The sequence below is a fragment of the Trachypithecus francoisi genome, unplaced genomic scaffold (genome assembly GCF_009764315.1).
Source record: "Trachypithecus francoisi isolate TF-2019V2 unplaced genomic scaffold, Tfra_2.0 Lachesis_group2, whole genome shotgun sequence".
In the NCBI taxonomy this organism is placed as follows: Eukaryota; Metazoa; Chordata; class Mammalia; order Primates; family Cercopithecidae; genus Trachypithecus; species Trachypithecus francoisi.
This window is the reverse complement of record NW_022681465.1, coordinates 111,363,378-111,389,028: the sequence shown is the minus strand read 5'-3', so window position 1 is coordinate 111,389,028 and position 25,651 is coordinate 111,363,378. Positions and strand designations below refer to the sequence as shown.

The window sequence follows — 25,651 nt, the reverse complement described above, 5'->3', positions numbered from 1 at the left end:
CCGGCCACTGCACTCCAGCCTGGGCGACAGAGCAAGACTCCATCTCAAAACAAAAAAAAAAAAAAAAGAAAGGAAGGAAGGAAAGAAAGAAGAAAACAGAAAGATAGACAAAGAAAGTGTAAGTTTCTTTGAGGAAGTGAAGAAACATTCAATGGTGTTTAATAATAACTACAAATTAGGTCTGTTGAAAGAATATGTTACCCAGGCTGGAGTACAGGGGTGTGATCACAGCGTACAACAGCCTCCTCTCACCTTAGCTTCCTGAGTAGCTTGGGACTACAGGCATTCACCACCGTGCCTGCTGGCAAGTATATATCTTAAGTGAGAATTACACAATTCCTGAAGACACCTGACTTTGCCACCTCTCATTTAGTTTACCTGAACCCAGTGTTTCTGGTGAGGTTGAACAACCCTGAGTCTCCTTTGAGCTTTGAGTTACTATAATAAATTCTCTAGAGTAGCAGCTGTCTGCTTCCAATTTTGCCTTCGGGGGTTTTTAATTAATTGACATTTTATTTATTATTTACTTATTTTTGAGAAGGAGTCTCACTCTGTCGCCCAGGCTGAAGTGCAGTGGGGCAATCTCGGCTCACTGCAACCTCCGCCTCCCAGATTCAAGCGATTCTCCTGCCTCAGGCTCCTGAGGACCTGGGACTACAGGCACACGCCACCACCCCTGGCTAATTTTTGTATTTTTAGTAGAGACGGGGTTTCGCCATGTCGACCAGGCCAGTTTAGAACTCCTGACCTCAGGTGATCCGCCCGCCTCGGCCACCCAAATAGCTGGGACACCATTTTTAAATAGAGAGATTTCATATGCAGATCCAAATTTGCTGGGGTTTTGTTTTGTTTTGTTTTTCAAATTAGCAATTTTGGGGGGTTGCGTTTTAGGGCGTACAATGTGATGTTTTTCCAGGACGTTGTGGTTTGTGCAGACCTGATAAAGTCTGGAAAGAAGCAGCCAAAATTTCATGTACTCTTCACAGAACCAGCTCTCAAAGCCTTTTCTGTCTCACCAGATCAACCGTGCAAGGGGATGAGAGTGGGGCGCAGGCGGCTGAGAGCCTTGCAGGGAATCACACAGGTCGTCCGTGGAAAAGCGTGTACCAAGACCTAGGCCTCTCTAGAAGGTGGGCAGAGGAGGCGTTCGGAGGGAGAGGTGGAAATGAGAACAGGAAATCTAAAGAGAGGTGGCGGACGAGAAGGGGCAAGGGACGTGCAGAGGAAGATAGAGATTGAGGGATGGTGATAGGGCAGTGTAAGCAGCAGAAGGGAAGGGCAGGAGACTGCCTCGAGGAGAAGGGGCAGCGGCAGCACGTCAGGGGCTCTTGGTGAATCTCATTCAACAAATGGCAAAATGGAGCCCAAGTGGTTTGCCCAAGGATGTCCAGCACTTGGCAAGGTGGCAACTAGAACCCGCGTCTCCTAATCGCGGTCCAGGGATCTTTCTTCGCCTGTCACAGGGACAAGGGGCCAGTGCAGCGCTAGTGCGGAGAGACAAGACTCCAGGCACGGAAAAGTAGACGCTGGGCCGGGGCTCCAGCGCAGCAACCACGGCGGTGGACGGAAAGCTCTGCCGACGGCGGGGGCGCCATGAATCGTCGAGGATCCAGGGAGCCCAGTCCAGCTCTTCCTAGCAAGTGACTCCGAAGCGGCAATGGGACGGTAGTCGAAGCCTGCCCACAGCTTCTGCTTCGAAGGCGGCGTTGGAAATGCCGCGCCAGTATCCTTCGGCACCTCCCGAGAGATGGTCAGGAGCTTTTGGAAACTTTAGGTCAGGGGCCAAAGACCAAAAGGCTGGTATTTCGGAACGGCCATATCTCCTGAGAAACCTCCAAGAATAGCTGAGGTTGCCGGAAAATGGTTAGAGAGCAGCCGAAATCAGCCGAATGCCATTCGGGACGCTCCGGAGTTTCTCGAGGCACATTCGGGCCCTCTCGGCTCTGCAAGACTCCACTGGAATCTTAGGTCTCGAGCAGATCGTTTCGTCGCCTAAAGGGTAAGGGCGACTTGTACCGACAGTCCCTCGGCAGTTTCCGGAAGTGTTCGGGATAGGCCCGAGCGTGGCGCCCTCTGGCGGCGACCAGGGGTAGGGTGGGGGTTAGTGGGCCAGCGCGCGCAGACGCAGCTGCGCCCAGCGGTCGTTCAGACCGGATGTGGTTGTGGCTGAGGTCAGTTCCGGCGGGTGACGGTGCGGACGGGTCAGGAGCGTAGAGGCGGCGGCAAAATGGCGGCGCCTGAGGAGCGGGATCTAACCCAGGAGCAGACAGAGAAGCTGCTGCAGTTTCAGGTAGCAGCGAGTACTCGGTGCAGCAAATGCCTCCGCGGGATGGGGAGTGGGCCCCTAGAGGAGTTCAGAACTTTCCTCAGATTGGGCTCAGATTCTTCTTAGGCCAGCAGGCCGGCCCCCTCCCCCCAGACTCCAACTGCCCTGATTCCCCCGGCCCCCAAGCCTCTGTTGGTCCCTAGCCTTCCAGCCATCGCTGCGGCCAGACCCGCCTCGTCTGTGCCTCTGGTGCCCTTAGCGTATCAGCTTCCCTGGTTTCTCTTAGCGGCGTCAGTCCTCAGCCATCCTTTCTAGCCCGGTTATCGGTCGGACCCTCTCCGCCCAACGAGTCTGTATCTGCCGGAGACCCTTAATCCCCACCGCGGAGTTGGCGTTCGGGTCTCTGACAGGAAAACCTCCTGCCAGCATCCCATGCCATTTCCACAAACATTCCCACAAACTGGGGCCTCTTGGATACCAGGTTTCGTGTTGGGGGTTCCGGTCGGGAAGGGGGCACCTACACACAGACCTGGTCCCCGCCCTAGAGGTGTGGGAGGACACCAAGTGAGAAAACAATGCAAGGTGATAAGTGTCATCAGTGGCTTCCGACGGGATTTATTACTTTTGGCTTATTCCTGGATTCCTGTGCTTCACTATGCTTGAGGAGGGTGGTAACTTGCGGGAATGTTATGTTAATACAGGACGTCGTATTAAGAACATTTGCCACTAATCACTTACCCTTGAGCTGGAGAACGGTTGGAGGATACCACTAGGGTGGGTAACCTTGGCACTTTACCAGTTTCCTTATCTCTGAAGGGACTATCTTAAAAATATCTACCCCCAAGCCGGCCGCGGTGGCTCACGCCTGTAATTTCTGCACTTTGGGAGGCCAAGGCGGGCGGATCACGAGGTCAGGAGTTCGAGACCAGCCTGGTCAATATGGTGAATCCCCGTCTCTACTAAAAATACAAAGATTAGCCGAGCATGGTGGTGCACGCCTGTAGTCCCAGGTACTCGGGAGGCTGAAGCAGGAGACTCGCTTGAACCCGGAAGGCGGAGGTTGCAGTGATGAGCTGAGATCGCACCACTGCACTCCAGCCTGGGCAGCAGCAAGAGTGAAACTCCGTCTCAAAAAAAAAACAACAAAAACAAAAAAAACTACTTCCTGAGGATGTTCTGGAGATCAAATGGACATATGGATGTCAGAAGGGCCTTGTGGACTGTAAAATGCCCCCAAATAGTATTTCTGCTATTAATTTGACTTAGGATAGACCTAACGTTATTGATGCACTTATTTCCTTATATAAAATGTGTAAATATTCATTTATTCAGCTATATTTATGAAGAAGCTTAGTGGTCAGCGCTGCTAGGTGGAATCCCACTTACTATTTCAGATGTAAGTACTTTGTAAACTTAGCGTACATAACCTCATTTAATACAACAACCCTATGAGGTTCATACTGTTACAGTCGCTGATTTACAGATGAAGGGTATCAGGACCAAGAAATAAAATGCTTAGGTTACACAGCTAGAAAGTGATGGTGTCAGATTTAAAGCTATGTCCATCTTCCACAACCCTTCCCAGGCTTCTGACTTCTGTCTTGTACAACTTATCTGTCAGTGTACAGTTGAGTGTGGAATTCAGATGCTGAGATAATAAATATTTTTTTGGCGAGTTCTCACTTTTCTGCAATTTCCTTGAATAGACTTCACTATAATACATTTTTAGGTGGTTATTTTTTCCCCTCTTAAATTGAGCAGTGGGTTGGAAGTGTATAAATGGAAAAATGCTGTCATAGATGTAATTGATATTTGATTGGAATTTTTGGTAGAGAAATTGAATTGATGACCCAGCAAATTATAATTAAAGAATGAGAAAACAGCAGACAACCAGCTTACACTTCCATTACACTTCCAGGTAGACCACCAGTTTCAGAGTGTTGTTTAACTTTGGCAGACCATTTTACCCCCTAGAACTCTTCAGGGGTAAGCTAACATGTTTAAGTGCAATGAAGCAATGTGAGTTATGGTATCTTTAGTCTCATCCTGGAAGAGCATGAATATGAATATATGATAGCATTTCTGAAGTAAAATGCATAGGAACTTCCATCTTATCTTCTGTGGAGATTTTTTTTTTTTTTTTGAAATGGGGTTTCGCTCTTGTTGCCCAGGCTGGAGTGCAGTGGCGCGATCTCGGCTCACTTCAACCCCCGCCTTCCAGTTTTAAGCCATTCTCCAACCTCAGCCTCCCGAATAGCTGGGACTACAGGCATGCCCCACCACACCCAGCTAACTTTTTGTATTTTTAGTAGAGACGGGGTTTCACTATGTTGGCCAGGATGGTCTCGATTTCTTGACCTCATGATCCACCCGCTTCGGCTGAGATTACAGGCGTGAGCCACTGCGCCCAGCCAGAACTGTGGAGATCTTTATTAGAAGAGAGGTGGGTAGCAGGTTTGAGCTGTATTAAGATTGCCTTATGAAACTGGATTTATTGAGGGAAATGCATCTTTCTTTTTTCCATTCTATAAGCAATCGCTGGATCAGATTCATTATCCACATTGCCATTAAACAAACATTTGTTGAAACTCACTAGATGCCAAGCATTATACCAAACATCAGTTGATGTACATTAACTCTTTTTTTAAGAAAAATATTTGCCGGGCGCGGTGGCTCAAGCCTGTAATCCCAGCACTTTGGGAGGCCGAGACGGGCGGATCACGAGGTCAGGATCGAGACCATCCTGGCTAACACGGTGAAACCCCGTCTCTACTAAAAAATACAAAAAACGAGCCGGGCGAGGTGGCGGGCGCCTGTAGTCCCAGCTACTCGGAGGCTGAGGCAGGAGAATGGCATAAACCCGGGAGGCGGAGCTTGCAGTGAGCTGAGAGCCGGCCACTGCACTCCAGCCCGGGCGACAGAGCGAGACTCTGTCTCAAAAAAAAAAAAAAAGAAAAATATTTTAGGCTGTGCATGGTGGCTCATGCCTGTAATCCCAGCACTTTGGGAGGCTGAGGCGGGTGGATCACCTGAGGTCAGGAGTTCGAGACCAGCCTGGCCAACATGACAAAGCCCCATCTCTACTGAAAATACAGAAATTAGCCAGGCATAGTGGCACGTGCCTGTAATCCCAGCTACTAGGGGGACTAAGGCAGGAGAATCGCTTGAAACTGGGAGGCGGAGATTGCAGTGAGCCAAGATCGTGCCACACTGCACTCCAGCCTGGGCAACAGAGCGGGACTCTGTCTCAAAAAAGAAAAAAAAAAAACTTTAAAAGTAGAGATGGGGGTCTTGCTATGTTGTCCAGGCTGGTCTCGAACTCCTGCCTCAGCCTCTCACAGTGTTGAGATTACAGGTGTGAGCCACCACACTTGGCCCCTTAACTCTTTTAAACCTTTTAATATAACAGTGTAAAGGGTTAATCTTGTTCATTTTAATGATGAAGAAACAGGTTCTGAGAGGTCAAATAGCTTGCACAAGTAGTAAGTGGTAGAGATTTAGAAATTTATGTCCACAGCCATCTTGTGTGTAACTTAATGGAGAAGTCAAGTACACACATGAATAATGGGTATATGATACACACACACACACTTCAGCCCAGGCTGAAGTGCGGTGGTGTGATCATAGTTCATTGCGACCTCAAACTCCTGGACTCAAGTGAATCCTCCCACCTCAGCCTCCTAAGTGGCTAGGACTAGAAGTGCCCAGCTAATTTTTGTTTGTTTGTTTTTGAGACAGAGTCTTGCTCTGTTGCCCAGGCTGGGGTGCAGTGGCACGATCTCGACTCACTGCAGCCTCCGCCTCCCGGGTTCAAGCTATTCTCCTGCCTCAGCCTCCTGAGTAGCTGGGATTACAGGTGCCTGCCACCATGCCTGGCTGATTTTTGTATTTTTAGTAGAGATGACGTTTCCCTGTGTTGGCCAGGCTGGTCTTGAACTCCTGACCTCAGGTGACCCACCTGCCTCGGCCTCCCAAAGTACAGGGATATTACAGGCATGAGCCACCACTCCCAAGCCCTGGCTAATTTTTTCTTCTATTTTTTTTTAATTTTTTTTTTTTTTTAATTTTTTAGACAGGGGCTAGCTCTGTTGCCTAGGCTGGAGAGCAGTGGCATGATCATGGCAGTGATGAACTGAAGGCTCAAGCAGATCCTTCCATCTCAGCCTCTTGAATAGCTGGGACTACAGGCTTGTGCTACCACGTCTGGCTAAAGTTTTCTATGTGTGTAGAAACGAGGTCTCCCTATGTTGCCCAGGCTGGTCTCGAACTCCTGTGCTCAAGCAGTCCTCCTGCCTCAGCCTCTCAAAGTGCAGGCGTGAACCACTGTGCCTGGCCATAATGTTGTATTTAAAGAGGGCTGTGGAGCTTAGGGAAGACCAAGAGTGTTCATGAGGGGAGAAAGATAGTTTAGCAGTCAACATTTTTTTTGTTGTTGTTTTTGAGATGGAGTCTCGCTCTGTTGCCCAAGCTGGAGTGCAGTGGTGTGATCTCGGCTCACTGCAGCCTCTGCCTCCCGGGTTCCAGTGATTCTCCTGCCTCAGCCTCCCAGGTAGCTGAGATTACAGGCATGCACCACACGCCGGCTAATTTTTGTATTTTTATTTATTTTCTTTTTTTTTTTTTGAGATAGAGTCTCACTCTGTCTCCCGGGCTGGAATGCAGTGGCACGATCTCGGCTCACTGCAAGCTCCGCCTCCCGGGTTCATGCCATTCTCCTGCCTCAGCCTCCCGAGTAGCTAGGACTGCAGGCGATGCCACCACGCCTGGCTAATTTTTTGTATTTTTAGTAGAGACAGAGTTTCACTGAGTTAGCCAGGATGGTCTCGATCTCCTGACCTTGTGATCTGCCCGCCTCGGCCTTCCAAAGTGCTGGGATTACAGGCGTGAGCCACCGCGCCCGGCCAATTTTTGTATTTTTAGTAGAGATGGGGTTTCACCATGTTGGCCAGGCTGGTCTAGAACTCCTGACCTCAGGTGATCCGCCTGCCTCGTCCTCCCAAAGTGCCAGGATTACAGGCGCGAGCCACAGGACCCGGCCAGCAGGTAACATTTATTAAGTATTTGCTATGCCTTAGGCGTAGTGTTAAAGTATAACTATTATGTTTAATCCTTACAGCAGTTTTTAAAGTACCATAGGTGGTATGCATAAGGAAACAAATCTATCGATGTATTTGCTCAAGGTGATTAAGCTACTAGGTAGTGGAATTCTAGTGGGTCTACATCTGTACTTTAAGGCTGAGCTCTTACCAATATACCTTGCCACTTTGGAAGAGGAATAGAATTTCAACAGGTGTTGGGCAGAATATTCAAAGCTGAAGAAATAGCTTGCACAAGGTAGGGAGATGGGAAAGTGAAGTGTCTGTGGTTATGAACTGAAGAGTATTGGAAGCGAACAGTAAGACTAGAAAGGTAAATTAAAGCCAGATTTTGGAGGCCTTTCAAAGCTGGCTTCAATGGTTTAAACTTTAATCTGTAGACAAGGGGAGCCATCAAAGGATTTTTCAACTAGGGAGTGGCACTAGGTTTCAGGTTTGCTTCACTAACAGTATGGAGTATGTGTTTGGAATCTCCACAGGGGTTAGGACAGAACAGGATGACACATTAGGAGTTGGTTCTCAATATGTTTTTTCATTTGGTATATTGAAATTAAGGAAAGTAAAATATTTTGGAAATCTCAGGTTTCCTGTGTTTCACTTTTTTTGTGACATGATTTGGTTAGAACTCCCCAAGGCATTTTATTTAATATCATGTTTCTCAGCCTGTTTGATGTCTTCTAGGATTCTTCTATAGTTCTCCACTTCTGTTTGTTTTGGAATCAGTTGAATATGAGTAACTATTGCAGACTATTGTTTTTTTTTTTTTTTTTTTTGTTTTGTTTTTGTTTTTTTTTGTTTTTGTTTTTGTTTTTGTTTTTTTTTTTTTTTTGAGACAGAGTCTCGCTCTGTCGCCCAGGCTGGAGTGCAGTGGCCGGATCTCAGCTCACTGCAAGCTCCGCCTCCCGGGTTTATGCCATTCTCCTGCCTCAGCCTCCCGAGTAGCTGGGACTACAGGCGCCCGCCGCTTCGCCCGGCTATTTTGTATTTTTTAGTAGAGACGGGTTTCACCATGTTAGCCAGGATGGTCTTGATCTCCTGACCTCGTGATCCGCCCGTCTCGGCCTCCCAAAGTGCTGGGATTACAGGCTTGAGCCACCGCGCCCGGCCCAGACTATTGTTTTAAGCCATTTCAAATGGGAAAGAATAAGGACATAGGTTTTAAGGAGAGCTAATGCAGGTATATGAAAGGTTACTTTTATTGGCGTTCATTTTCCCAAATTTCCCAATATAGCAGACTCTCCTAGTGCCTTGGTTCACTGCCTCTAGATTGCTGTTGGAACAGCTGGAGAAGGATGACATGGACAGAGAGAAGCGGGAACTAAAGGAGTTACGCAGGCCAACAGAGGAAGAAATGATCCCTTTTCTGCTTGCACAGGAGGAAGAAATGTATGACCCTCATCCTTTTAAATGATAGTCTGAACACTGGGCTGTAGAATCAACTTTGTAACTCATTTTGAAAATCTTTCTTTTGGCTTCACCTGATTATTACCTAAAGGGAAAAAAACACATGGTGCTGTTCATGTATTGAAAACAGAACATACGATGGTCCAGTTGAGGTTTTTTTGCCAGAGAATTTGGCACTGTTGAGAAAACAAGAGCTTTGAAAATCCAGGCAAATATGACTTAGCTTTTCAACAGCTTGTGGTGAGTTCTGCGATCTTAAACAGGTTCTTGCTTCTCTGAACCTCTTTCATTTTCTATAAAATGGAGATACTGGCCGGGCGCAGTGGCTCATGCCTGTAATCCCAGCACTTTGGGAGGTCAAGGCCGGCGGATCGTGAGGTCAGGAGTTTGAGACCAGCCTGGACAACATGGTGAAACCCCATGTCTACTGAAAATACAAAAAAAATTATCTGGGCATGGTGGCAGGCACCTGTAATCCCAGCTACTTAGGAGGCTGAGGCAGGAGAATTGCTTGAACCTGATAGGCGGAGGTTGCAGTGATCCAGGATCACGCCATCGCACTCCAGCCTGGGCAAGAGCAATATTCCATCTTAAAAAAAAAAAAAAAAGTCGGAGATACTATTATCTAGTTCACAGCATTCTTTTTATTTTTTACTTTAAAAAATCTAGTAGGCTGGGGACCTGTAATCCCAGCACTTTGGGAGGCCGAGGCAGACAGATCACTTGAGGCCAGGAGTTCAGGACCAGCCTGACCGTCTCTACTAAAAATATAAAAATTAGCCAGACATACTGGCATGCGCTTGTGATCCCAGCTACTCGGGATCAGGCAGGAGAATCACTTGAACTCTGGAGGCAGAGGTTGCAGTGAGCCGAGATCGTGACACTGCACTCCAGCCTGGGCGACAGAGTGTGAATCTCAAATAAATAAAAATAAAATATCAAAATAAATAAAAATAAAAATACAAAAGAAGTTAGTCAGGTGTGGTGGCACAGGCCTGTAATCCCAGCTACTCAGGAGGCTGAGGCATGGGAATCACTTGAACTCAGGAGGTGGAGGTACCAGTGAGCCAAGATGATGCAGTGGCTGTAACCTGGGCAACAGAGTCAGATTCTGTCTAAAAAAGTATCTAGTAATATATGCTTGTTGCAAGTTAGCAACATACAATTGTATTTTAAAAAGTAATCAAATCTTATTTTATTTCCCTATTCTAGTTCCAGGTTTGTTGTTTGTGTATTTTTGTCTTTTGCATATACAGATCTACAAACGCTTAATGTGGAAGCTTTCTTAACCTTAACCTTCACTTGACTGATTAATTGGAACAGATATCCTCCTTTCCCTAAACTCTGTTCTGTAATATGTTCAAGTGTTTCTGCAAACTTTACTCTGTAATACGCTCAAGTGTCCAGTTGTACTCCTGACAAGAGGCAGTTATGTTTGCTCCCAAACTACTGTGTGCTGGTTATGTTTGTCATGTGCGTTTAATTAAACACTACATAAATCTATAAAATACCAGTGCAAAAGGAGTTTTCATTGATATGAAACCAAAATTAAAAGCTTTAAACTGGCTCTGTCGGGAAATTGCTAAAAAAAAAAAAAAAAAATTGCTGTTCAGTTAGGTGTGGGCAAGTTAACCGTAAATGACTTTAGGAAAAATCATTGAGATGCAAGATTGTGCACTTAACTGCTTGGCAAGTGTTCAGGGTTGCACTCCACTTAAAGAAATCAAATCAGTATGGGTTATGCTAAAAAGATCCCAGCCTAGGCAACATGGTGAAATCTCATCTCTGCTAAAACTACAACAAAAAAATTAGCTGGACTTAGTGGCGCATGCCTGTGGGCCAGCTACTTGGGAGACTGAGGTGGGAGCATCACCTTAGCCCAGGAGGTGGAGGCTGCAGTGGGCCATGATTGCACCACTGCACTCCAGCCTGGGTGACAGAGTGAGACCCTGTCTCAAAAAAGAAAAAAAAAAAAAAAGTAAAAAATAGCTGGGCACAGGGGTGCACGCCTGTAATCCCAGCTCTTTGGGAGGCCGAGGTGGGCAGATCACCTGAGGCCAGGAGTTTGAGACCAGCCTACCCAACATGGTGAAACCCCATCTCTACTAAAATACAGAAATTAGCCGGACTTTGTGGCGGGTGCCTGTAATTCCAGATACTCAAGAGGCTGAGGCAGGAGAATCGCTTGAACCTGGGAGGCAGAGGTTGCAGTGAGCCGAGGTTAAACCAGTGCCCTCCAGCCTGGGTGACCGAGGGAGACTCCCTCTCAAAAAACTAAAAAACTAAAAAAGATCCAAGGAGTGCCAGTGGATCCATTCCTAAAGAAAAGGATAGGCTTTTCTCAAAAGGTTGTTGTGTTACTGTGAGTTCTTTTTTTTTTTTTTTTTTGAGGCGGAGTCTCGCTCTGTCGCCCGGACTGGAGTGCAGTGGCCAGATCTCAGCTCACTGCAAGCTCCGCCTCCGGGTTTACGCCATTCTCCTGCCTCAGCCTCCCGAGTAGCTGGGACTACAGGCGCCCGCCACCTCGCCTGGCTAGTTTTTGTATTTTTAGTAGAGACGGGGTTTCACCGTGTTAATGTTAGCCAGGATGGTCTCCATCTCCTGACCTTGTGATCCGCCCGTCTCGGCCTCCCAAAGTGCTGGGATTACAGGCTTGAGCCACCGCGCCCGGCTACTGTGAGTTCTTTATGTTAAAATGAAATGTTTACATACTGTGTAGAATATTTTTATTACTCACTTTGACTTCAGTTAATTGATTAGTTATGGGTCCCATTCTCGCTGGGTAAGAGAACTTCTGTCTTTGTCTTACAGAGATATGATTATATTATACTTAACTGCGTAGCATAGGTAAGTAGTCATGAAGACTGACTGGATTTGTTTGTTTGAGACATAGTTTTGCTCTTGTTGCCCAGGCTGGAGTGCAGTGGTGTGATCTCAGCTCATTGCAACCTCCACCTCCTGGGTTCAAGCAATTCTCCTGCCTCAGCCTCCCGAGTAGCTGGGATTACAGGTGTGTGCCACCATGCCTGGCTAGTTTTTGTACCTTTAGTAGAGCTGGGGTGTCCACATGCTGGCCAGGCTCATCTTAAATTCCTAACCTGAGGTAAGCCGCCCACCTCGGCCTCTCAAAGTGCTGGGATTACAGGCGTGAGCCACAGTGCCCAGCCCAAAATACATTTTTAAAACTTAAAATGAACAACTCCATTAAAAGGTAGGCAAAAGATCAGAATAGACAACTCACCAAAGAAGATACACAGATGGCATATAAGCATATGAGAAGATGCTCAAATCTTTTTTTTTAAAATAATTTTATGATTTTATTTATTTATTTATTTATTTTTGTTTAACTTTTATTATACTTTAAGTTCTAGGGTACATGTGCACAACGTGCAGGTTTGTTACATATGTATACATGTGTCGTGTTGGTGTGCTGCACCCATCAATTCGTCAGCACCCATCAGCTCGTCATTTATATTAGTTATAACTCCCAGTGCTCAAATCTTTAAGGATTTGAGGTCCTTAAGGAATTGCAAATTAAAACAACAGTGAAACAGGAACCCTCCTGAGCTCAAGCAATCCGGCCACCTTGGCCTCCCAAAGTGCTTGAATTACAGGTGTGAGCCTCTGCGCCCAGCCTCAGCTGGAATTTCTGTTCCATTGGTCTTTTTCTATATGTGCCAATATTGCACTTAATTATAGAGGCTTATGATATATTTTGATCTGGAGGAACACCCCTGCCTCCCCTCCCCTTCCCTTCCCTTCTTGACAGAGTATCTGTCGCCCAGGCTGGAGTGCAATTGTGCAGTCTTGGCTCACTGCAGCCTCCGCCTGCTGGGCTCAAGCCATCCTCCCACCTCCCCCTCTTAGGTAGTTGGGACCACAGGCACATGCCATCATGCCCAGCTAATTTTTGTATTTTTTTTTTTTTGAGACGGAGTTTCGCTCTGTCGCCCAGGCTGGAGTGCAGTGGCCGGATCTCAGCTCACTGCAAGCTCCGCCTCCCGGGTTTACGCCATTCTCTCGCCTCAGCCTCCCGAGTAGCTGGGACTACAGGCGCCCGCCATCTCGCCCGCTAATTTTTGTATTTTTTTTAGTAGAGACGGGGTTTCACTGTGTTAGCCAGGATGGTCTCGATCTCCTGACCTCGTGATCCGCCCGTCTCGGCCTCCCAAAGTGCTGGGATTACAGGCTTGAGCCACCGCGCCCGGCCTAATTTTTGTATTTTTAGTAGAGATGGGGTTTTGCCATGTTGGCCAGGCTAGGCTGGTATTGAACTCCTGACCTTAAGTGATCCACCTGCCTTGGCCTTACAAAGTACTGGGATTATAGGCATGAGCCACCACATCTGACCTCAGAATAATTTTTTTTTTTTTTTTTTTTTTTTTGAGACGGAGTCTCACTCTCTCGCCCAGGCTGGAGTGCAGTGGCACGATCTCGGCTCACTGCAACCTCTGCCTCCCAAGTTCAAACAATTGTTCTGCCTCAGCTTCCCGAGTAGCTGGGACTACAGGCGTGTGCCACCACGACCGACTAATTTTTGTATTTTTTTGATAGAGATGGAGTTTCACCACATTGGCGAGGCTGGTCTTGAACTCCTGACCTTGTGATCCGCCCACCTCGGCCTCCCAAAGTGCTGGGATTACAGGCGTGAGCCACCGTGCCCGGCCCAGAACAGTATTTCTAACAAAAATAATTGGAGTGGCATTGATTAGAGCAGCATAAAATTTTTCTGTGTACCTCATGGTCTGACTTCACTGTTAAACCTTACATTTTTACCCTTTCTATTTCTATTCCAGTGATATTTTTTAATTTCCCTAACGTATTATTCTTTCTCATGCCTCCATACTTGCTCTTCCCTTGTCCTGAAATTTCTCTTTCCACTAGTTTTCAGCTCAGAACCTTGATTTCTTCCTTGATAAGTTCCCTGAAGGACTTAAGGATTTGTTTACTGGTGTGTAGTAATTGTCATAATAATAAAATTATTTACGTGTCTTTTAACTCCACACAGTTTTGGGGGGTTCAAACTGATTTCTTTGTTTGGTGCTTGCTGCATGATAGATGCTCGATTAATATTTGTTCAATGAATAATTCACCAGAAATCTCAATCCCAAAGAGTTTTTTGTTGTATTCTGTTTTTTTTCTTTTGAACTACAGGCCCATGCCACCACACCCAGCTAACATAGTCTCCTTAAGTTGTCCAGGCGGGTCTCAAACTCCTGAACTCAAATGATCTGCCTGTCTCCGCCTCTTTTTTATTTTTTTTTGTTTTTTGAGCGTTGAAAGTTAACCATATTCTCATCTTTGCAGCAGTGTAGGGGAAAGAGGTCCATATTAGGAACTTAGCAATTTGATGTCTCTGACAGTTACTTTATCCTTGTAGGCCTCAGTTTCTGTATCTGCAAAATGACATAGATATTTGTGTGGGTGTGGGCGTGGTTTTGTTTTTTCTTTCAACTTTCATTTTAGCTAAAGGGGTAAGTGTGCAGGTTTGATACATGAGTAATGATTTGTTGCTGGGATTTGTTGTATGAATGATCCCATCACCCAGATTGTAAGCATAGTATCCAACACTTAGTTTAATTTTTCAACACTTGCCCCCCTCCCACTCTACCCCATCTAGTAGTCCTCAGTGTCTGTTGTTCTCATCTTTGTGTCTACGTGTACTCAGTGTGTTTAGCTCCCACTTATAAGTAAGAATGTGGTATTTGGTGTTTTGGTCCTGCATTAATTTACGGTGACAGCCTCCAGCTACATCCATATTGCTGTGAAGGATGTGATTTTGTTCTTTTTTATGACTGCATGGTATTCTATAGTGTATATGTATACATTTACATTTTCTTTTTTTTTTTTTTTTTGAGACGGAATCTCGCTCTGTCACCCAGGCTGGAGTGCAGTGGTGCCATCTCGGCTCACTGTAAGCTCCGCCTCCCAGGTTCACACCATTCTCCTGCCTCAGCCTCCCGAGTAGCTGGGACTACAGGCGCCCGCCACCACGCCCAGCTGATTTTTTGTATTTTTAGTAGAGACGGGGTTTCACTGCGTTAGGCAGGATGGTCTCGATCTCCTGACCTCGTGATCTGCCCACCTTGGCCTCCCAAAGTGCTGGGATTACAGGCGTGAGCCACTGCCCCCAGCCATGTACCACATTTTCTTTATTCAGATCACTGTTGATGGGCATCTAGGTTGATTCCATGTCTTTGCTATCATGAATAATGCTGTGATCAACATATGAGTGTGTGTCTTTTTGGTAGAACGAGTTATTTTCCTTTGGGTGTATACCCATTAATGGGATTGCTGGGTCAAATGATAGTTCTGTTTTTTTTAAGTTCTTTGAGAAATCCCCAGACTGCTTTCTGCAGTGGCTGAACTAATTTACATTCCCACCAATATTGTATAAGCATTCCTTTTTCTCTGTGGCCTTGCCAATATCTGGTTATTTTTTGACTTTTTAGTAGTAGCCATTCTGACTGGTACAAAATGGTAACTCATTGTGATTTTGATTTACATTTCTCTAATGATCGGTGATGTTGACTATTTTTGGCCGTGAGTGTGTGTGTGTGTGTGTGTGTGTGTGTGTGTGTATTTTTTTTTTCCTTAGGGTCTCACTTTGTTGCTGGGACTGGAGTGTAGTGGCATGATCTCAGCTCACTGCAGCCTCCGCCTCCCAGGTTCAAGAGATTCTCCTACCTCAGCCTCCCGAGTAGCTAGCACTACAGGCATGTGCCACCATGTCCAGCTAACTTTTGTATTTTTTGGTAGAGATGGGGTTTCACCTGTTGGCCAGGCTGATCTCGAACTCCTGGCCTCAAGTGACCCACTCATCTTGGCCTCCCAAAATTATGGGATTACAGGCACGAGCCACCACTCCCGGCCCTGTATATGTCTTATTTTGAGAAGTGTCTGAGGTGGGTGTGGTAGCTCACACCCGTAATCCCAGCACTTTGGGAGGCTTAGGCAGTGGATCACTTGAGCTTAGGAGTTTAAGACCAGCCTGGGCAACATGGCAAGACCCCAACAAAATTCACCAGGCATGGTGGTGTGGGCCTGTTGTCCCAGCTACTTGGGAGGCTGAGGTGGGAGGATCACTTGAACCTGGGAGATGGAGGTTGCAATGAGCCAAGCAAGATGGTGCCACTGCACTCCAACCTGGGTGACAGAGTGAGACCCTTGTCTCAAAGAAAAAAAAAAAAAAAAAAGAAGTGTCTGTTCATGTACTTTGTACCCACCTCCCTTTTTTTTTTTGAGACAATGTTTTACTCCGTCGCCTAGGCTGGAGTGCAGTGGTGCCATCTTGGCTCACTGCAACCTCTGCCTCCCAGGTTCAAGCGATGTCTCTTGCCTCAGCTTCCTGAGTAGCTGGGATTACAGGCGCACACCACCACACCCAGCTAATTTGTATTTTTAGTAGAGACAGGGTTTCACTGTGTTGTTCAGGCTAGTCTCAAACTCCTGACCTCAAGCGGTTCACCCACCTCAGCCTCACAAGGTGCTGGGATTACATGTGTGAGCCACTGTGCCCAGCTTTTTGTTTTTGTTTTTGTTTTTGTTTTGTTTTTGTTTTTGTTTTTCGAGACAGGTTTTTGCTCTGTCTCCCAAGCTAAAGTACAATAACGTGATGATAGCTCACTGTGGCCTCAGAGTCCTGCTCAAGTGGTCCTCCCACTTCAGCCTCCAGAGGAGCTGGGCCTACAGGTGTACACCACCACACTGGGCTAATTTTTAAATGTTTTTTAGAGATGTTGCCTAGCCTGGTCTTGAACTTCTGATTTCAAGCAATCCTCCCACCTTGGCCTCCCCAAGTGATGGGATTACTAGTATAAGCCACTCTGCCTGGCTTTTGCCCATTTTTATTAATGGGGTTGTTATTATTATTATTATTTGCTCATTGAATTGTTTAAGTTTCTCATATATTCCGGATATTAGGCCTTTGTCAGATTCATAGTTTGCAAAGATTTTCTCCCATTTTGTCTGTTTACTCTGTTGATAGTTTCTTTTGCTGTGTAGAAGCTCTTTAGTTTAATTAGGTCCCACTTTTCAATTTTTGTTTTTGTTGCAAATGTTTTTGGGGACTTAGTCATAAATTCTTTGCCAAGACTGATGTCCAGAATGATACTACTAGGTTTTCTTCTAGGATTTTTAGAGTTTTAGGTCTTACATTTAATGACTAATATTTTAAAACGTTACAGGGGTATTATAAGAAAGGATCAGAAAGGCTAGGTGCAGTGGCTCACGCCTGTAATCCCAGCACTTTATGAGACAGAGGTGGGAGGATCACCCGAGGTCAGGAGTTCGAGACCAGCCTGGCCAACGTGGTGAAACCCCATCCCTACAAAAAATACAAAATTAGCCGGGCGTGGTGGCAGGCGCTTGTAGTACCAGCTACTCGGGAGGCTGAGGCAGGAGAATCACTTGAACCCAAGAGACAGAGGTTGCAGTGATCTGAGATTACACCATTGCACTCCAGCCTGGGTGACAGAGTGAGATTCTATTCTCCAAACAAAACAAGAAAAAAGAGTGGATCAGAAAACACATACTATAGTGCTTGGTTAATAGATGTTTAATAGGCTGGGCGCCGTGGCTCACACCTGTAATCGCAGCACTTTGGGAGGCCGAGTCAGACGGATCATGAAGTCAAGAGATCGAGACCATCCTGGCCAACAGGGTGAAACTCCATCTCTACTAAAAATAAAAAAATTAGCTGGGTGTGATGGCGCATGTCTGTAGTCCCAGCTACTCAGGAGACTGAGACAGGAGAATCGCTTGAACCTGGGAGGCGGAGGTTGCAGTGAGCCGAGATCACGCCACTGTACTCCAGCCTAACGACAGAGCAAGACTCTGTCTCAAAAAATAAAATGCAATAGATGTTTATTTTATTTTATTTTTTTTTGAGACGGAGTCTTGCTCTGTCGCCCAGGCTGGAGTGCAGTGGCCGGATCTCAGCTCACTGCAAGCTCCGCCTCCCAGGTTCCTGCCATTCTCCTGCCTTAGCCTCCTGAGTAGCTGGGACTACAGGCGCCCGCCACCACGCCCGGCTAGTTTTTTGTACTTTTTAGTAGAGACGGGGTTTCACTGTGTTAGCCAGGATGGTCTCGATCTCCTGACCTCATGATCCGCCCGTCTCGGCCTCCCAAAGTGCTGGGATTACAGGCTTGAGCCACCGCGCCCGGCCAATAGATGTTTAATAAGTAGTTGAATCTAAATCCTAGAGCATCCTCTCATGTCAAGTTTTAAGATTGAAAAGCGATAAAATTTTAACATTTTGTTACCTGACATTAAATTTTGCTAATATATATACCTCTTATGCATGTGAAATTCTAGGGGTGTGATTTCAAGCTATTTTGAAACATAATGGCAGATTTTGTCAGCCTAGAAGGGGTGAGGGATGGACAGGGAACAGGGAAGGTCAAATTATTAGATTATTTTTGGAGGACCAATAAAGTTTGTTTCTCTAGAGTGTTTTTGAAGTGAAATACCTTCATTTCTCTCAAAACAACTTTTCTGCTTGAATCTGAGCGGTAAACTCACATTTAGGAAAGATTGAATATAGCCAGCATACTTTTTGATTCTGTTTGTTTTAGTGGAATTAAGTCTGTTAAGTGAAAGAATCAATACTAGAATAGGAATTAATGGGGGCTGGGCCTGGTGGCTCATGCCTGTAATCCCAGCACTTTGAGAGGCTGAGGCGGGTGGATCACCTGAGGTCAGGAATTTGAGACCCGCGTGGCCAACATGGTGAAACCACATCTCTACTAAGAATACAAAAAAAATTAGCCAGACCTGGTGGCACACTCCTGTAATTGGAAGGGCGAGGCAGGAGAATCACTTGACCTGGGAGGCAGAGGTTGCAGTGAGCCAAGAGGGTATCACTGCACTCCAGCCTGGGCAACAGAGTGAGACTCCATCTCAAAAAAAAAAAAAAAAAAAAAAAAGGAATTAATGAAAGATAATTTATTTGGTTCCCCCAAAATCTAATTGTATTACTTCAGAACCTTTTAAGCTAGTTCAGACTCATCTCACGATGCTTTTTACAAATGTCTCTTTAATGTGTCCTTCGTGTTTCTTTTTTTTCCTCACTCAGATACTGGAAGACCTCCTGTTTCTCAATAGTAATAGTAGCTAACCTGTTTTAATCTGCACAACCCAAGGGACTGAGCACTATTTTTATTTACATTTTACCAATGAGGAAGCCAAACCTAAGAAAGATGCCTAAGGTTACCAAGCTAGTGCGTGGTAGAATTAGAATAAAGGGTTATTGCTTGTGTGTTTTTTGTTTTTTGTTTTACTTTTTCTTTTTCTTTTTTTTTTTTCCTTGAGACAGAGTCTTGCTCTGTTTCCCAGGCTAGAGTGCAGTGACTTGATCTTGGCTCACTGCAACCTCTGCCTCCTGGGTTCAAGTGATTCTCCTGCCTCAGCCTCCCAAGTAGCTGGGATTACAGGTGCTCACCACCACACCTGTAGTTTTAGTAGAGACGGGGTTTCACCATGTTGGCCAGGCTGGTCTCGAACTCCTGACCTCAAGTGATCTGCCTGCCTCAGCCTCCCATAGTGCTGGGATTACAGGCATGAGCCACTGCACCCGGCCTTAAATTTTTCTATTGCTGCTGCACAAATTAAAATTGCTTGTGTCTCTAACTTTCCAACAAAGCTTAGCCACTTCTTCCAATTACTCTTTTTTTTTTCTTTTCCTTTTTTTGTAGAGGCAGGGTCTCATCATGTTTCCCAGGCTGGGCACGAACCCCTGTCCTTAAGGCCTCCTGCCTTGGCCTCCCAAAATGTTGGGATTACAGGAGTGAGCCACTACACCCGGCCCCCACCTATTTTAATTGCTTGGATAAAGAATATTGTGGGGGATTTTTTTGGAAATGTTTATTCATGTGGTATTTATGTATATTCAAATATTTATACAGTAAACATCCACACTTGTGTACTGCCATTTGGGTCCAATCAGTTATCAAATATTTGAGAATCTATTATTTAAGATTAAGATATGGTTATATCTTGATTTACACAGACCATTTGGTTCCACAGCTGTTGTTTCCAAGCTGATTCTTTTTTTTTTTTTTTTTGAGACAGGGTCTTGCTCTGTCACCTGGGCTGGAGTACGGTGGCACAACCATAGCTCACTGTAGCCTCAACCTCCTGGGCTAAAGTGACCCTCCCACATCAGCCTCCCAAGTAGCTGGGACTAAATGAATATACTGCCATGCCCAGCTAATGTTTTTTTTTTTTTTTTTTGAGACAGAGTCTCACTCTGTCGCCCAGGCTGGAGTGCAGTGGCCGGATCTCAGCTCACGGAAAGCTCCACCTCCAGGGTTTACGCCATTCTCCTGCCTCAGCCTCCCGAGGAGCTGGGACTACAGGTGCCCGCCACCTCACCCGGCTAGTTTTTTGTATTTTTTTAGTAGAGACGGGGTTTCACCGTGTTAGCCAGGATGGTCTCGATCTCCTGACTTCGTGATCCGCCCGTCTCGGCCTCCCAAAGTGCTGGGATTACAGGCTTGAGCCACCGCGCCCGGCCAGTATTTTTTATTTTTTTAGACCTTCCCTTATGTGAAGTTGTGAGATTAAATTTTCTTTTTTTCTAGAAGCAGAACCTTTCAAAGCCTTTACAAGATTATATTGCAGATTTCTAAAAGGGGTATTTGACAAGAGATATTTGATATGCACCTTTTTTTTTTTTTTTTGAGGCAGAGTCTCATTCTGTCTCCCCGGCTAGGGTACAGTGGCGCAGTCTCAGCTCACTGCAACCTCCGCCTTCCAGGCTCAAGTGATCCTCTTGCCTCAGCCTCCTGAGTAGCTGGGACTACAGGCGCCCACCACCACGCCTGGCTAATTTTTGTATTTTTAGTAGCGACGGGGTTTCACCGTGTTGGCCAGGCTGGTCTCGAACTTCTGACCTCAAGTGACCTGTCCGCCTCAGCCTCCCAAAATGCTGGGATTACAGGCGTGAGCCACGGAGCCTAGCCAGATATGCACCGTTTTCTAGTCTTATTTGACTCCAAACCCTTTGTCCATAGAGAAAAACTGTATTAACATGTTTGTTGATCTTATGCCTAAAGGAGAACAATTTTATGTATATCTATGGGCTGATACTCAGCTACTAGTATATACAATAAAGAAATTGAAATTTTCTTTTTCTTTTTTCTTTTTTTTTTTTTTTGAGATGGAGTTTGGCCCTTGTCATCTAGGCTGGAGTACAATGACACAATCTTGGCTTACTGCAGCCTCTGCTTCCCGGATTCAAGCAATTCTCCTGCCTCAACCTGTTGAGTAACTGGGATTGCAGGCACCTGCCACCATGCCTGCCTAATTTTTGTATTTTAGTAGAGACAGGGTTTCACCATGTTGGCCAGGCTGGTCTCAAACTCCTGACCTCAGTTGATCTGTCCTCCTTGGCCTCCCAAAGTGCTGAAATTACAGTTATGAGCCACCATGCCCAGCCCAGAAATGGAAATTTTCTGAATTAAGGATTTATTGAAAGCTATTTTAGCTGGGCACAATGGCTCATGCCTGTAATGGGCACCTTGAACCCAAGAGACAGGGATTGCAGTGAGCCGAGATCATGCCACTGCACTCCAACCTGGGCAACACAGCAAGACTTCATCTCAAAAAAAAAAAAAAAGAAAACGATTTCAAGTAATAATGAATGGGAGGCATTTTGGCATAAGAGAGAATCTGGACTTTGGAAGTAATTAGTCTAGATTTCAGTCTTTGCTCCACCATTTACCATTATCTGCATATTCCTAGACAAGGCATGTACATTTTGAATCTTTGGCTTTCTCAGTGATGAAAATAAGGGTTTCAATACTTACAGTATCTATTTTATTACACGGTAGTAGATGTTTAGTAAGTTGCTGGTACTTAATTTGGAGTATCAGTAATTAAATGTGAATAATAAAGATCTGAGTGTGTTTAAGAGTTTAAATTAGTCTAGATCAGAGCCTAGCCATGATCACTTAATTTCCTGAACGGATTTCAGATTTCATTTCTCCTGCTACTATCAGAGAAGGCATACTGTCTATTACATAAAGGAAAGCAAAGCTGTCTGTGTGGTCGGAAGGAGAGAACAAAGATCCCTAGTTTTTGCCAAGTTTGTCTCTGGGAATAACTGAAAACAAGACCTGAAATACGCATTCTTAGCAAGCTAAAACCAACAAGCCAGTTGGAATTTAGAGAGTATTTAGATCTCAGCTGAGATTTCACACCAACCCCGTGCAGCGTTTGTTAGTATAAACAGATGAGATATGGAAAGATAAACTCCACTTAGGAAAATGAGGAGACTACACCCTAGTTACCCAATCCCTATCCAAATAGCTGTTTGAGCCATCTTGTTAAAATACTACACTCCATCTATTATTGTTTGCCATACCTTCTTTGAGTCATGCTTTAGCAAGAGATAGATCAGGGATCACAGTATTTCAAAAGCTAGTCTCCAGGTGACTGACACCTTCTTGTCTTCTGACTTGGGAGAGGAGGAAGTTTGACCAAAGCTGGAGTAGGAAAGTAGTTCACACACTTCTCCAATGTCCCCTATATATTTTACTAGATGTTTGACCAAAGCTGAAGTAGGAAAGTAGTATAGAATAGTTCATACACTTGGCCGGGTGCGGTGGCTCAAGCCTGTAATCCCAGCACTTTGGGAGGCCGAGGCAGGCGGATCACGAGGTCAGGAGATCGAGACCATCCTGGCTAACATGGTGAAACCCTGTCTCTACTAAAAAAAAAATACAAAAAAAATACTAGCCGGGCGAGGTGGCGGGCGCCTGTAGTCCCAGCTCCTCGGGAGGCTGAGGCAGGAGAATGGCGTAAACCCGGGAGGCGGAGCTTGCAGTGAGCTGAGATCCAGCCACTGCACTCCAGCCTGGGCGACAGAGTGAGACTCCGTCTCAAAAAAAAAAAAAAAAAAAGAGAATAGTTCACACACTTCCCCAATCTCCCCTGTGCATTTTACTAGACATTGATTGGAGTTCAGTCTCTAGTAAAATGCCCCAAAAGTAAATAATGCCTTTCTCCCACTGATACTATCAGGCAATTACATTTTTAACTTGCTATAATTAAATGCAGTGCTCTCCAAAATCCTTGGAAAGTCAGTTTATGGAGTCATCTCTGAAGGGAGGAGGAAGGAGAGAAAAGATCATGGAGCAATGGATTTTTCTCAGTAAAACAGACTGGGATGGACCTGCCCAATGGATGGTTTTCTTTTCTTTTTTTTTTTTCTGTCACCTGTCTGTCCCAGACCAGTGGGGGATTTATGGTGGCAGTTGATGACATTAGACACTCGGCCCTAAAAGATTAGAGAAGGGGGTGCCATAGTTAATCCTTATATCCATTGCAGCTAATTTGTACAATGCTATCTCAAGCCACCTTAGGTGTCAATAGACTTTTTTTTTTTTTTTTTGAGTCAGTCTCACTCTTTTCGCCGGTCTCACTCTTTTTGCCCAGTCTAGAGTGCAGTGGTGCCGTCTCAGCTCGCTGCAACCTTCATCTCCCAGGTTCAAGCAATTCTGGTGCCTCAGCCACCCGAGTAGCTGGAGATTACAGGCATGCGCAACCACACCTGGCTAACTGTTTTGTATTTATACAGAACTGGGTTTTGCCATGTTGGCCAGGCTGGTCTCAAATTCCTGGTCTCCCAAAGTTCTGGGATTACAGGCATGAGCCACCATGCTCACATAATGCCAGTTTTAGCTGACCTTTATTAAGCACTTACTTCCTCCTCTCCCAAGTCAGAAGACAAGAAGGTGTCAGTCACTTGGAGACTAGCTTTTGAAATACTGTGATCCCTGATATATCTCTTACTAGAGCATAACTCAAAGAAGGTATCACAAAGAAGGTATACCCAAATTGGTATGGGATACTTTCATATAATTCTTTTCAAAGATTCAATATTCTCAATTGATAATAGGCAAGATAGCAATATCTGTCTTACAGGATCGTTGAGGAAAATGTGAAGATAGCTATCTTAGTTCCTGAAACAGAGTAGGAATAAATGAGTAATAATGAGAAGATCAGTGTTTAAGAAACCAGAAGGGCAGACTTGGTGGCTCACACCTGTAATCCCAGCACTTTGGGAAGCTGAGGGGGGCAGATCACTTGAGGTCAGGAGTTCAAGACTAGCCTGGCCAACATGGTGAAACCCTGTCTCTATTAAAAATACAAAAATTAGCCGGGTGTGTTGGTGGGCACCTGTAATCCCAGCTACTTGAGAGGCTGAAGCAGGAGAATCACTTGAACCCGGAAAGCGGAGATTGCAGTGACCTGGAATCTCGCCACTGCACTCCAGCCTGGACAACAAGAATGAGAATCTGTCTCAAAAAAAAAAAAAAGAAAAACTAGAGAGAGATAAACAAAAGTTGGTTGTTAGACTGAGATACGATTCATTCATTTATTCAAACATTTCCTACTTTATGCCAAGGCATTGCACTGGGTCTTGGGAGTATAGATTCCCTCCTCAAAAGAAAGTTCCATTTATTTATTTATTTATTTATTTATTATTATTATTTTTTTTTTGAGACGGAGTCTTGCCCTGTGCCCGGGCTGGAGTGCAGTGGCCGGATCTCAGCTCACTGCAAGCTCCGCCTCCCGGGTTTACGCCATTCTCCTGCCTCAGCCTCCCGAGTAGCTGGGACTACAGGCTCCCGCCACCTCACCCGGCTAGTTTTTTGTATTTTTTAGTAGAGACGGGGTTTCACCGTGTTAGCCAGGATGGTCTCGATCTCCTGACCTCGTGATCCGCCCGTCTCGGCCTCCCAGAGTGCTGGGATTACAGGCTTGAGCCACCGCGCCCGGCAGAAAGTTCCTTTTAAAAGAGAATTATGGCTGGGCACATTGGTTCACACCTGTAATCCCACCACTTCGGAAGGTGAAGTGGGAGGATCACTTGAGGCTAGGAGTTCAAGACCAAGCTGAGCAACATGTGGGACTCCCCCCCATTCTATGCCCCCCCAAAAAAAACAAAAAAAAAAGTGGGTATGGTGGTACGTGCCTGTAGTCCTAGCTACTTGGGAGGCTGAGGCAGAAGGATAACTTGAGCGCAGGAGCTGATGGTTATAGTGAGCTATGATCATGCTACTGCACTCCAGACTGAGTGACAGAGAGACCCTGTCTCTAACAAATACAAAATTTTTTTTTTTTTTTTTTTTTTGAGACGGAGTCTCGCTGAGTCGCCCAGGCTGGAGTGCAGTGGCCGGATCTCAGCTCACTGCAAGCTCCGCCTCCCGAGTTTATGCCATTCTCCTGCCTCAGCCTCCCGAGTAGCTGGGACCACAGGCGCCCGCCACCTCGCCCAGCTAGTTTTTTGTATTTTTTAGTAGAGACGGGGTTTCACCGTGTTAGCCAGGATGGTCTTCATCTCCTGACCTCGTGATCTACCCGTCTCGGCCTCCCAAAGTGCTGGGATTATAGGCTTGAGCCACCGCGCCCGGCCACAAATACAAAAAATTTTAGGCTGGGCGTGGTGCCTCATGCCTGTAATCCCAGCACTTTGGGATGCCAATGTGGGTGCATCGCCTGAGGTCAGGAGTTCGAGACCAGCCTGGCCAACATGATGAAACCCTGTCTCTACTCAAAATACAAAAATGAGCTGGATATGGTGGCAGGTGCCTATAATCCTAGCTACTCCAGAGGCTGAGGTAGGAGAATCACTTGAACCCAGGAGGCAGAGGTTGCAGTGAGCTGAGATCGCGCCATTGTAATCCAGCCTGGGTGACAGAGCGAGACTCTGTCTCTAAAAATAGAAATAAAAAACTGTAAAAAAAATTATAATTGGAGTTCTGAAGAAATTACTTTGGTGGGAGCTTGAAGCCTGTGACTGATGTAAGTCTAGCATTCCTCTGCTTCTCTGTTTTACCTCTCTTCCAGAAGTGCTGATAGCCAAACATTATTT

The 25,651-nt window shown here is 45.7% G+C and overlaps 1 protein-coding gene across 1 annotated transcript in view; it reads left to right on the top strand.

Annotated features, from left to right (window-relative positions):
* Nucleotides 1-2,131: 2,131 nt before the first annotated feature.
* Nucleotides 2,132-25,651, top strand: part of FAF2 (Fas associated factor family member 2) — a 63,452-nt gene continuing 39,932 nt past the window's right edge. The window contains exon 1 of the mRNA XM_033180098.1: nucleotides 2,132-2,290. Within this exon, the coding sequence (XP_033035989.1) occupies nucleotides 2,228-2,290 (63 nt within the window). The 5' untranslated portion in view covers nucleotides 2,132-2,227. The remainder of the gene's footprint in view (nucleotides 2,291-25,651) is intronic.